General features: G+C 39.0%; 1 protein-coding gene across 2 annotated transcripts in view; it reads right to left on the reverse strand.

Annotated features, from left to right (window-relative positions):
• GALC (galactosylceramidase) overlaps positions 1 to 13,834 on the reverse strand; it is a 31,991-nt gene extending 18,157 nt beyond the window's left edge. The window contains exons 1-7 of one of the 2 annotated variants that reach the window (XM_015631142.3): positions 13,345 to 13,834; positions 12,373 to 12,441; positions 10,429 to 10,492; positions 8,341 to 8,454; positions 6,838 to 6,977; positions 4,674 to 4,712; positions 1,450 to 1,577 (exon numbers count right to left, since the gene is read on the reverse strand). In XM_015631142.3, coding sequence (XP_015486628.1) covers positions 1,450 to 1,577; positions 4,674 to 4,712; positions 6,838 to 6,977; positions 8,341 to 8,454; positions 10,429 to 10,492; positions 12,373 to 12,441; positions 13,345 to 13,785 — 995 coding nt within the window. In that variant the 5' untranslated portion in view covers positions 13,786 to 13,834. The remainder of the gene's footprint in view (positions 1 to 1,449; positions 1,578 to 4,673; positions 4,713 to 6,837; positions 6,978 to 8,340; positions 8,455 to 10,428; positions 10,493 to 12,372; positions 12,442 to 13,344) is intronic. The other variant, XM_015631141.3, reaches the window with a different exon arrangement.
• Positions 13,835 to 14,230: the final 396 nt, after the last annotated feature.

Here is a 14,230-nt window from a genome sequence, read left to right on the forward strand (position 1 = left end):
TGTAGTAACCCTAATTTCTTGATAGATAACAAAACCACTGCACAGAAAAAACCTAACTGTTCATTTTTTTGTGATCAGTGGTGGAGGGGGAGTTGAGGAAAGATCTGTATGACATTGAAGAAAAACCTCTGACAAAAAGAACTTACATTTTAAACAACAACTAAAACATGTCTGTGGTTCTAAAGACACAAACATAAACAAGTACTTCTATCCTTGATTCTGCCAAGTTCCTAAAGAAACAAGAACTGTACACAGTCATTCTTCAAGCTGTACTGTCTTGGAAATCATTACTAAAACATTTCCTAATGCACCTGCTGAACTGCAAGTCTTGCCTAACCTAAGAAAGTTTTTTTTAAGTCTTTTTTAAACCAAATGAGTTACTCAGTACTGACACTATAATTGGCATTTCTCAGGCAGCCACTTTCAGTTGATTAGTGTTTACAAGCTCAACAAATACAAAAGCAGTTTCTTTATAGAATCCCTGCTGAACTGACCTGCTATAACCTTTGAACCACGCATTCATATAAACTATGATGAGCATATCATGCTTCCTTACATACAGAGGATAAACAGTACGCGAGTGACCACAAGAATGTTCTTATCGCAGTAAGGTTAACAACAGAGATAAACAAGTTAACAAATGTAACACAAGTGAACAATTTGTATCTGTACACAACATTTCCACTGGGAACATGAAATTTTTTAAAAACTATGTATAATTTTGAGAAACCAGAGATTAGAAAGAGAACAAGACCAGCAGAATAAATTGCCAAAATCAAGTAATAAAGTGTATTATGGAACAAGAGTGAAGGCAAACAGTTGAGTTGACATTCGCTGAAACACCAACAGAAGGCATTCGCAGCTGCCAAAATTGAGATAGGCTGTATTAGTTTACAAACTTTGGGTGCTTGATGTTACTTCTACGTTACTGTCAGTGCATGCATTTGTAATATTATCTGTTATCAGATACAAGCAAGAAAAAGAAACTTCTAGCTTTAGCTCTTCTAGCTCTGACCAGAAAAATCTCAGCTGCAGCCACAGAAAAGCCCACGGCGGTAAGTTCCACTCTGAAAGTTCAAGTTCAACCGAAATGAAAACCAGTTGCAGACCAAGAATTCAATCCTAAGGTTTTTCTGACTTGGAACATGCACATGCAGATTAGTTAGAAGTTTCCTGTCACCTGCTAATGCTAAGAAGCCTAAAACACAGCTCCTAAATGGACACTTTAAAGAAATGATGGAAGAGTGACAAGGTCAGCTTACACATGTACTAAACTGAAAGGAGAAAGACAAGAAAGAATAATCCATCACCACTGGACAAAATGATGGAAAAAATGGAAACAGCTAGGAAGTATGAAATAAGAATATATGACTCTTGAAACTGGAGATGGAGACTTATAAATAGGAAGCAACAGCAATGTTTAAAATGTCTCCCTTCTCCCACACTTACCCGACTACCTCAATAGCATCATTAAGATAGGGATCAGCTATCATCTCTTTTGAGATGTCCCAATTTCCATCCGCAGCGATGATGCCAACGTTCCATAGACCCAGTCTGTCCAAATAATGTCGAAGCACCTTAGTAACAGATAACACCACTTAAAATACAGCCTTCATCAATGAGGCAACATGAAATTTCAGACTGAAAACAAGAACTTTGGAAGGAGTCAGTGAAAGACTCTGTTTACAGACCAGGATGGATAAGAAAAGTTCTCACATCTCAAACAAGAGCTATGGTGGCAACTAAGAAAAAGTTAATGGAAAGTATTTTTTTAAACTGAAGTGTTCTCATTGACTGAGATAGTCATTACACAAAAATGAGATTCTCAGCACTTGGATAACTTTTGACACCACATGTGCACACATATACTCCACTTGGACAGTCTCAGCATACTGACTCCCTGGCATGTATGTAATTCCTTACACAAAAGTAATGGATTTATCATAAAGTCAGTCATGTTAAGCTAATCTAAAAATGAGAGCTGGCTGAATTATAAAGTGGACATACCTCCCTAAGTGATCAGAAGCAAAAGTTAACCTGATCCCAAAAAAAGTATATTGAAAAAACAGGGATTGAAGTTTTAAAATAGAAAAGACCTATCCATGCAGCTTTTTACAAGAACAGGAATCTCTGCCAAACACCAGTCCTGTTCAAATGAAGAGCGCCAAAACATTTTTTTCACTGCCTATTTCACTGAACAAAAAAAAAACCAAAAAAAACTTGATGTTTTAAGTGTTTAAGTTTACCCACTAATGGTTCTCATGTTTCACTGACTTTCAAGGAAAGCAATGAATAAACATAGAATTGCATATTTACAACAAAACTGGAGGCAACCAACTTTGAATTCAAACATGTCAGTAGAAAAGAATTCCTGTCTTTACAGTTTGTCTTTACTATTTCACTGTTAAAGATGATAAACAGCTCACATTTGTTCATGGAACTTCTTAGATAAAATATATCCACACAAAACATACTCAGCCTTATAGAGGGCTGGTACTATCTAAAAACTCAAACCAGAAATTTTTTTAAAAAATGAGAAAAATTAAAAAACATATTTTCAGCAGCTTGCACATATAGCTGCATCTGGGAAAAACCCAATGCTTTTTTCAATTTTAAAGAATGATGAACTGTGTGTATGCATGCATGCATATAAGATTTTTCAATTTGATTCAAAGATCAGTAGGCATGGACCCTTAAATAATTTCTTGTAATAGCCCTCTGGCAATGTGAAGATAAATAGGGAGTATTTCCATTTTTCATGTAATCAAATAAGGACAGAAATCAAAGTCTAAGTGTTGATGACAATCTAGATCTAAAACTAATTAAGACATAAAACTTACTAAGAAAAGTGGCAATGAAGTTCTGTTCAGCTGTTTGAAACCTTTGAAACAAAAAGTCTACCAAAAGAAAAATTCATAATATTAAAAGGTCCTTGTAATTTAAAGCATTGTAGCTACCTAGATACTCAGAAAAATTGCCTAACCACAGAGACAGCTCAGAAGAACAAAATGAATGGCTGCACAATTTCCATGCTGAAAGGGAAGTACCAAGGGCACAGAACTGCATGCACCCAAAATGCACGCCACAATAACATATGCAGAATAGCTCTCTCACACCCAGTATTCATATAAATAAAAGAACAGGGTCTTCTTGAAGAATTTAGAAGTATTAGAACCTCCATTTCTTTCTTCTTTTTTTTTTACATTATTAAGAAACATAACTAGCATCTCAGTGGATGAAGTATCTAGAATAACATCTCACAACTAAAAATTTAGCCAGATAACTAAGAGCTTATCTGTTATGAACTTAACAGGAATCACAAAAACTGTTTGGTGTGTAGCAGTACATTTCAGTATATTGACCTCTTGTGAAATGGCAGAGTGCAAACAGAACTATTGTGCTGATGAGAGAAGTGGTGCCAAGTGACACTGTAAGAGAATAAATGGTAAAAGAGATGTTTAATGAAAACTTTTCATTAAATATTTGTGTGAATTTAAGGTCAAATTTTAAACTAAATATTCAGCTCTAGAAGCCAAATGCTCAGTCCCAATTCAACAGTATTCAAAAAGCTATAAAGTAGAATGTTGCCCCTAGACTCAACAGTTTGTTCATATTCTTTTTCTCCACTGAGGAAGCCAAGACAAGCAGATGATGGTGACATGACACAGATTTGGGATTGTTCAGCCTGAAGAAGAGATGGTTTTGGGGTGACTTAATTGCTGCCTTCCAGTACCTGAATGGAGCCTACAGGAAAAGATGGAGATGAACTTTTTACAAAAGCATGTAGTGATAGGACAAGGGGGAATGGATGGGAATGCTCCATCCCTGGAAGTGTTCAAGGCCAGGCTGGATGAGGTTTTGAGCAACATGGTCTAGTGGAAGGTGTCTCTGACCATGGCAGGAGGATTGGAACTGGATGATCTTTATGGTCCTTTTCAAACCAAACCAAATCAAGCCATTCTATGATTCTGTGAGATATAGAAAGGTAGGATTTAAAGATCACCCATTGTGTATTAGCCTCAAAGCAACAACAAGGAAAGGAACAAAGCAGAAGCTTTTGCTTAAGATTTCACTGCAAGACAATGTAACAAACAGAAGAGTTTTCAAAGCAGGGCTGGGGGGCTGCAGGAACATTCAGTAGTGAAAAATATTAGAGCTATCTCAAGGTTGGTTATGTGAAATACTGTGTCCCTACAGCTTTTTCAAACAAAAGGTACTGAATTTTGCAAAGTTAAAAACACAGAGCCTTTACTGTGGTTTAATAACAATATTTAAGGGCACTGTAATCACAGAACTTAGCGACAGAATTTCCAGCAATTCTAGATCTTCTAGCTTCTAGCTATATCCAAGCCAGTATAAAGATGATTTGAGTTTGTATGATAGTAGCATCAACTAGCTTTCATTAAAGCTTCCACTAACATTTAGAAGTCCTAGCATTTAGCATACACTGACGTGCCCAAAATAATAATCCAAAATAACAGTTTCAGATACACAAAATAAACAATCTAAATATCGGAACATGTTATCTTTCCATGCATGCAACCACAAGAAACAGAGTTCAGTAAGTGATATAGTTGCAGAATTAAGGTCCCTTTCCTACGTAAATTCAGAAATGCTAATTGTTTGCACACAGCAGGACAAGCACTCCACAGAAATAAGAAAATAGTACATACCTTAATGTATTTGCTATTAAATGCCCTTTCATTCCATATCTATAAAGAGAAAGTAAAATCCATTTAGAAAAATCAGGATATGTCAATGGAGAATTAAAGATTTCATTTATATATATATATCTGTAAGATTATAGAATCCATTAATCAACTCTACGGTTTCCGTGTGCTAGAGGGAAGTACTGGTTGGTTTTGTTATCAGCTTTTCTGGGGAAAATTCTTTATGAAAGTTCATAGTAGGTGCTTGTTAATCTTTCTCTATGGTCCCCTGATTTCCTTCTCGCTGACAAAAATGCTAGAGCTGCTTGAGCTCTACAATGGCAGCAGTGTTACATTACCAATGGCCCTATGGTTTGCTAGAAATCATTGAGAAATTCATTGTGGCTTCAAGGCGTGGCCTAATGAATGGGCCCCTGTTGCAATACATGGGGTTGTAAGAGAGCGAGAGTAACTCACACACTGAACAAATCGATAAAGATAACTGTTCTTTCTAATTTACACAGGACTACATCCAAGCTTGAACACAAAAGAGATACAGCATATTTTAAGTAAACAGATAGAAAATTAACTAATTTCGAAATTTTCATCTTTTATGGAAAGAGAGCTTAAACAAAACACAGCTCAAAATTCAAAAGCAGGAACACTGGTCTTCCTTTCTACCAAAAAGACATAGGCAGAAATCTTGTTGCTTTCTTTTCCAACCACAGCATGAACACTGTGACTCACATGCACCAGTAAAGGTTTAGATTACCCGGTGAGGTACAAGCACTTTCCTATAGATAGGGTAAGTAATATCGATTTTGATATTTCTATATCTTTCTATAAATGCTAACATGAAACTTCAGAAATCAGCCAATCAAAACATTACTTAAGGAAAGGCTCATCTCATCATAAAGCAAATAGTGATACAGAACATATACTTACAGCAGAAAGAGTGGTAAAGGCTAACCATATACAACCATAATAGCATTGAAATTGTTTTGATAGCTTCTGAGCCTTCACAGACCTCTCACTGATTCCCTGTATTTCAGATTTATTTTCAGATCCACAAAGAAATGAGACAATATCTGGATAAGCCAAAATTCCCTTTTCTTACAAGGAGAAAATTTTTAAGGCTAATCACTGTGAAGTAACAACACCAAAGTCAACATTACTCAAATACATGAAGTGCAGAACTTACTTTCTACTAAAAGAACATAGGGCAGGGAAAAATGTAACAGCAATTGCTCTCCCTTTCCCCACAGCTGAACTGCTGAAGTATCACTATGTTACCCACAGTGCAAGACTGATCTAACTGAAATAAGCTAGCAACCTCAAGGGGGATACATTCCTGAGGAGGTATTAGTGAGAAACACCTTCCCACACTGCAGCAGAAAGGTCGGACTTCTGAGGGATAGGAACCACAGTTTTTGAAGCTTTGTTCTGGACTGCTGAAGTGATTTTCAGCTTTTCTGAAGCTAAACTTCTCATATCAAGACATTTAAGAGTCAAAAATAAGTGTCCAGTAAGTACAGGATTGATTTTAGAGGAATCCTAGACACACTTTCTTGCTCAAATAGTGAACTTGAAGGGTTTTTTCAGATTGTCTGCTTCTCTATCTCATCTCAAATTTATTTTCTCAGACATTCATTCACTACTTCCATATAATGCACTATAGGACAACAAAGTAGTTGTACTGTAAAATACGCACTTCTATCTACTATAAATAATGCAGGTAATAATGGAAAAAGTTGTAAAAGATTGCTCCTCTGCAAAATAACAACCATGTTTTATGTTAAGTCATGTTAGCTGACTTTCAAACTGTGTTAACTGATGTTTTTGTCATCTGATAACTGCTGAAACACAAGCAGAACAAACAAGGTAGAAAAGGTAAAAGAACTCTCAAATTCTTTGGTAACTTTGTTTTAAAACTGGGAAGGTAGGAACCATTCGACCCTTGCTCTGCTTTAACAGCCATAATTTCAGGAAGACTGTAAACTAACACAACTACTGCCTTTCCCCTAGCAACAGTACAAGCCAACACTGCAATTACAAAAAAAAAAAAAAATTCTGTTGCCATCCTCCTCCTCTTCCTCCAATCATCAATAAAGAGAGGTAAGACCAAGATTTTAGGAGTGAAGATAGATAAAATACACACAAAATATACAGGAGATTTTGCTTTACTGACCCCAATATAATCAATGTCCAAATCATGATACTGTTTTGCTCCTAATATCCAAGAAACAATATAGTAAGCAGTGATATCTGGATAGTCATAGGGCCAATTTTCCCCCTTCCCTATCCATCCTGGAAATGCCCAAGGTAATCCTGGAAAGAGAGAAGAAAACCAAATGAATAAGGTAAGTGGTTGGTCTACATCATTCAAAAAGCTTCAAGAGCAAGCTGTAATTTTCTCTACCTAAAATTAAGGAACAGATAGGCACTTGAAACTTGCTTGGTTCCAGTGAAGACAATGAAATGTAACTTATCTAACTGCAGAGTATGGTCTAATACAAATTATGATCAAGTAATTAATAGCTACTTTTGTTTTCTGAGCTAGGAAACATTTGTTATTAGGGAACAACTGACAGCATATAATCTGTCAATTTTATGGTACTAGCTCTAACAGGTTTAAAAATCCAAAGATTTTAAGATAAAAATTTACAAAGCTAAAGACAAAGGGTAAATCCAGAACATGAAAAATTGTTTATCTCCCAAAGAAGACATGATGATCTGATCATAAGAGAGGAAGGAAGATTAGGATCATGAAAAAGCATTTCCAAGTCTCAGCTGCTCCCTGGATCTTGCAGTAAGTAAGAAAAACAAATTAATCTAACCAGATGCTGCTACATGTCCAGCCAACTTGTATATGATACCATAGGCTAATTCAAAAGTAAATCATCCTTCCTTTGTTGAGAAGTTGATGTGAGGGAAGAGGGATATTATTAATAATTACAATTAGTCATAAATGGTAAGCTTAACAGAACCTGACTGGCAAATCCTGCACCAAGCCTTGCTTCATGGCTGGATATGGTAAAGCCCACTGAAAGGTGGGGAAATTAGACATCTTTTAACCGAGAGATTTCTTACCTTGTTTCATGTGAAATACATTTTGTATTTCCAAAATACAAAAAAACAACCTAAGGTTCCACACTTGCATTGTCACAGCACACACACAACTCACAATTAAAACAGGAAGTAAGGAAACTCCTCTTACAACTCAACTACAGATGCAGGATAAACCAGAAGACCAGAATCACTACAGTAAAGAGGAAGTGTTTGATTGGTTTGTAATAAGAACATTTAATCAAATACAGTCTGTGAAAGATTTACACATTTATACTTGCGGTAACTTTACTTTATCCCTCCCAATTTTTTTTACTCAACTATTTGGGAATTCATCTCTCATGATAAATCAATCATGTTCATTGCTGCAATACACTAAAAGCTTTAGTTACTTAATACAAACAAATTATTAGATATTTGTTATACTTCTTGTCAGGATGTTGTACTATTGTAACAGGGTAAAACACGGTAAGCATCAAGACAAGCTGAACAAATATTAGAGATTCTACTTTGTCTACTGCAAAATCAAAACATCTCCCGACTAAAATGTTAATTAAGGGACAGATAGGTAATTTAGTCAGGGGAATAAAAAGCCATTTAAATCTAAAAGCTCAAAATAATTTACCAATCAGTTTAATTTGGGGGTTTCTCTTTTTAGCTTCTTTCATCAGCCACCATTCATAGCCCCGGAAGTAGTTCTCATCATTTTCATAGTGCATATGGGAGGGTTCAGTACCGTCTAGGAAGGAAAGAGACAGGTAGCTCACAATTATCTTCTGTGTCATAAGCTGTTACACATCATGAAGTTTTCTGCACTGCTCATTAACATAGTATGCAAGCACATATCTCCAACATGGTTCACAAGTTCCTTGGTATGTATTTCAAAGCCAAGGGAATAGTGGGACATAAATGCAATACCCTTCATTCTTAGCATATTAACTTAGGATAATTTTAATATTTTTATTTTGAAGGGTTTTTGCTGGCTTTTAACATCAGATGTGGTTAGCTATTACGCATTTTCTATCTCTAGCTATGATAACACTAAATTTCTATTTGCTATTGTCTCATATCTTGATATTAACAACCACTATGAATGTTACAGCATTAAGATTAAGAGGAAAAGAAATCATTATACAAGCAAGTTATCTCTAAACCAAAAAACAAATAAAAGAAGGTTATAGTTTGTTTCTTCCGCACAAGGCAAATCCAGGGAGAGAAAAGACAGAACTACCATGAATTTTTTCAATTACAGGAAAGAGGGTGTGTGTTTTTTTTATTTTTACAGTAAAATATGTAGTTTACAACTTTCACAGTGTTCTGTAAGTGCAGGAAAATTTTTTTGGAATTGAATGCTATGTGCTGAATTTCCTCAGGCAAAGGTAAACAAACTAGAAAGGCGCAAAAGAACCAGTGTTGCATGGGAAGTCCTTACACACAAAAGTCAAGTTGCAACTTGCGTACATGACTGCAACAATTATGCAACTGATGTTAAATTGTATGCAGAGAGCTCTTCTAATGAGATTTTGTTTTAAATGAAGCCTGCTGAAACAGCACATTTCATTACAGAAAATAGGATTCATTTTTTTACCTTACCAACACTTGGCTATACGTAAGTTTGTCAGGGACATGAAACAATTAGATTCCAAATTTAGGCTCTGTATCACATTTTTCAAATGAACTCCTGATCACACCTGTGAGGCCAGAAGAAGAGCTGCAGTCTAGTGCACTGAGATATATGTATCTTATTGTTCTCCTTTTCAAAACTGGAAACCATCACACAAGTATGTGACACTCTCCTTAGCCAGCAGTGTTTGAAGAGGTCTGTGCATGCCTGAAGACAACTTCACTACCCCCACCCAGCAATTCATGGCCAAGCTCTTAAACCCAGTACAGTACTTTTCATCATGTCAATTTTTGTGAAGTAAACACAAGAACAAAAAACAGTATCTAATTATATAAAACATAGACATTACAGGGAAAAAAATGTGTATATATATATATATATACACATACAAGTATACATACACTGATATATATATATATATATATATACACATATGTAACAACACAAAATCAGATTCTATGCTTTCTATTTATTAACTGTGTCTGGTTTTAAGTCTGTTCCTGATGTGGCCAGATTTACTTTGAGAAAAAGACACACAAAAAAAAAAAAATTTTAAAAAAACCCAAGCTGCAGTCTCTGCTCCTCAGCTTTTAGTCACAACCAGTTACTAAATAGTTTCTCCTGTATGTAAATATAGTAGGTAGGCTAGGCAAATTACATCAAGACATTTCATTTGCAACCCTTCCCTGGAAGAAAAAAAATACTGCCTACTGCCAGCCAATGCCACTTCAGTGAAATGTTGCAGCTAATTAAACAAAAGAAATGTAACTGCTTCTGATCAGATGCCTTTGCATTTCATGCTTTTAAGACCAAGTAGCTGGTATTGCAAAACTCATGTGTGAGAAATGCTCAGAAACCTACTATGGTAGGGGGAAAAAAAAGAACTCATTTGCTTTAGAATGCAACCTATTAACCATATGATAGTGAGAACTGCTTCCAGAATGTTGGTGTAAATCTCTCTTGTACAAGGCATTATGGTTTATTGCAACTCAGTTCAGCTATCTCCATGCCTCAGCTCCATGTGCAGCACACCTTACCTACAGCATCACTGAAATGAGCAGTTAAATGCTGCTCATGCAAAATCCATACCTGTTGACTGGGCATCACCTCCAATCTCTACCTTGAGAATATGTAAAGAAGCACCAAAATTTGGCTGTGGAAAAAAGAGACAGAAGAACAGATAGAATCCTGCTGTTAACAAGAAGAATAAGAGAAGTGTACAATTTTGAGCATGCTGAAATTGCAATTGTTTTACTTTTATAAACACCCATTATAAATGTAATGAGAGATTATATAAATTTCTGCTTTTCAAAAGAAAATCCACCAGGATAAATAGTACACTCATCTTACAACAATTTCATTGACTCTTGCACCATTAACAACACTTCCCCACAACCATGCAAATTTTAAATAGGCTATGCTCAAGAAAATACCAAAGTACTATGAAAGCAGAACAGAATATATGAGGAACACAGCAGTATTTTAAGGATATTAGAAGTCAAACTTGTTTCCTTTTAAAATCAATTTGTTGAAGTTGGTATTTTTTATTCATTTTTGTAAAGTGTTACACCGTTTATGTGAAAGAGCATACATAACAGATCAGGAATAATCTGGAAACTACAAACAGGCAAGAGAGGAAAAAACTCATCACTGGAAAACAATTGGCTATTCCACTATACCCCTCCCCTGGCATCTGACTGGTGAAGCCAAATACAAAATTTAAGCTCATACAAGTGATTCTACCGCCAAGATGTTCTTCTAGCCATTAGTGGCTTAAGAGTTGCTCAAGTCAGAACTTACAATTAATCATTATTTTAATAACCACTAATAAGCTGGCCTCCTGCATGGAATGACCCAAGTATAATTTTGGTATCTAAAAAAACGTTTTAAGACATAAGAATGCAATTTGATTTTAAAAAATTGCTGCATAGATGACATGTCTTTTGACTTACAAGTTGGGATTTTTGTTTGCTTTTTACAGCAAAACAAGTATTTCCAATTTACCATTCCTCTTTTTGACATTTTTTGTTTTAAACTTCTAACACATTTGTTCTCCCATTCCCATCATGAAAATTGACTCTAAAAGACAAGGATACAGAGGCAAGGTACACCCCTCCCAGACATGATGGTTTAAGAGGTTTTGGTAAAAGAGCACATCAAAAATTCTTTGAAAATCATGATCTGTCTAGATTTTCTTTTACCACATGCCTAATCAGAACATTCATATTAGTAACACACAGCTTTAGTCTCAAAAAACCAGCTTTGATTCCTCAGGCACATATTACACCTTACTCTACCATTGAAAATTAATTCTTTAAACTGCATGGTAAATTATTCCCCTCCAGCCATCTGGATTGCATTACTTGAAAGTGACATGACATCCTCTTCCAGCAGAGTAATTTACAGTGCCAAAAGCAAAACAAGCTATTAATGTCCATTGCCATAATCTTACCATATATTAAGTTGGGTAACTCCACAGGTTACACTTGCTAACTAACACAGCTTACAAACCAATGAACTTCCTATACCTTCTAAAGCCACTGAAGTTGTTCTTGAGACTAGTTTGGAATAGATTTGCTGTTAAAAACCTGCAGTCTGCACCGTCATTTTTATGCTATGTTAATCTATCTGTACTCCAAAAAAATCCAAACTGTCTCTAAGAACCCCTTGCTTTCAATCACTACGAACAACTAAACCCCCCATCTTAGCCACAGAAAAGACTTATGATTTAGCCCACACAGATGATCCAATATATGGTTAAACACATTTTTGAAAACACATTTTCAAACACATTCACATTGTGAAAACACAAAAGGAATTTTCACAACAATATGAAGAAAGTCTCCTGAACAAACTCCTGAACAAAACACCAAAAATTTAGGGTTCTGATAACAATCAACATTAAAACAGATGCTTGACAAGATGGGATTTTGTCTCATTTCAGCAGCATTGAATATACTATAGGAGTTCCAATATTACACAATAAGAAATTCTGCATGAAATTAAACATTGTAGCAGTGAAACCAACTCTACCTTGAACAGGTAATCTAAAATCTGGGAGCGATACGGTTCTTGGTAGTTCACCAGGAGTCTAGATGTGGCCTAAAATGGAAAGAAAACGTGAAAATGTGGAAACACAACTTTCAAACGTGTAAGTACATGCCAGCTTTTCAGTCTATGCCTTTCACAGAGTTAATAAGCCTACAAAACTAATTATAGCACCAGGAACCCAGCTAAGCCCCGACATAACTTGTCTCTAAACCTTCAGCTGTGCATTTCTGGTTTCACAGGTTGCAACTTCCTTCTACTCCAGTTATCTGGAATTTACTGCCAACAGAGTCCAAAGAACAGAGAAACAAAGAGATCATACGGCTTTTATGACAAGCAAAAGGCAGCTCTCTCCCAGCAGGACATCTGCTCTGCTCAACTCTCCCTGCTCACCATACGCCAAAGCAAGGGGAGCTCGCAGGGGACACAGGCAGGAGGCTAAAGAAAGCATCTCAGCAGGTCGAAGAGGGGGTAAAAGTTCCGGGAATCTCACGGCTCTGATGCCTGGACCACACGAAAGACGACAAGCGGCTGCGGCTCGTCCAGCATTTTAAAACACAGGGCAGTGTAAAACTAAGACCCTCTACCTAAAAATCCACCCTGGCTTAGCTCTCCTCCACCAGCACCCAAGACCCGGCTGGCCCTGGGCACCCTGAAAAGCCCCCGCGCAGGCGGCCGGAGGGCTGGCGCAGAGCGGAGCCCGGCTCCATCTCCCCCGCAGCCGGACCACTGCCCGCACCGCTCCCCTCAGAGCCCCCAGGCCTCCCGCGCCGAGCCCCGCTCCTGCCGTGTGGGTGTCCCCACACCCCGCCAGTCCTCAGGGCTCCCCTCCGCGACACCGCCGGCCCAGGCCCCACCGAAGCCACCACACGCTCCCCCTGACGAGATGCCCAGCCCAGGAGCCCCTTGCCGCGCTGAAGAGGGTACCAGCACGGCAGCCCCGGAGGAGCCGCTCACCCCGCCGCCGCTGACAGCCCCGATCCCGTCGAACTCCCTGCCCAGCCCGTTGGCATCGTCCAGCACGTAGGTAGCCGCCAGGAGCGGAGCAGCACCGACCCTGGGGGGCCCCGGGCCGCAGCTGCAGGCAAGCAGAATCGTGCCCCAGAGCAGAGCCGCGCAGCTCATCCCGGTCCCGGTGCCGGTGCAGCTCCGGTCCAGGTGCAGCTCCGCTCTCACTGCGCCCCGCGGCCGCCCCGTCCCTGCAGCGCCTCCGCAGTGCCCGGCAACGCGCGGCACATGACCGCACCGGGGCGGGGCGGCAGCGCCCGGCACCACCATGCTGCTCCAGGGAGAGGAGGGCAGGAAGCCTTCCCAGCCTCTACGGGCAGCCCCGCCCGCTGAACTCAAGCTCCCATTTTGAAAAAGGGCAGGGCAAGCTGGTGAGGCGCGTGTCGCCATGCTGGAGTTGGGCACGGAGCAGCGAGTGAAGCTATAGCGGGGCCATCCGGAGTGTGGGAAAGAGGCGTGGCTGTGAGGCGAGGCGGGGTTTGTGTGGGAGCGCGACGGCAGTGGGGTTCAGTGCAGCGTGAGCAGCCGCGTGCAGGGGTCGAGTCAAGCTGACTGTCTTTTTCGGGGTCTCTGACTCTCCTTTTTTGGGTCTCTGGCAAGGCACGATACTTGTCCTGGGCGAAGAACGGCGTTTCCTAATGCGTCTTTCATTTCCAGGTCCTCCCAGCACAGCCAGTTTCTTGGTTTTGCGCCGCTCTCAGGCTGCCACCAAACTCCCTGAAGAGTCGGCAGGAAGCGGCGCTTTGAAGGAGCGCGCTCCGGCGCGCCCTGAGGAGGATCTTTAATCGCCGCAGGGCCAGATGCTCAGAGCTGGCCCAGGCCCCGCGCCAGGCCC

Source organism: Parus major, chromosome 5 (genome assembly GCF_001522545.3).
Source record: "Parus major isolate Abel chromosome 5, Parus_major1.1, whole genome shotgun sequence".
Classification (NCBI taxonomy): domain Eukaryota; kingdom Metazoa; phylum Chordata; class Aves; order Passeriformes; family Paridae; genus Parus; species Parus major.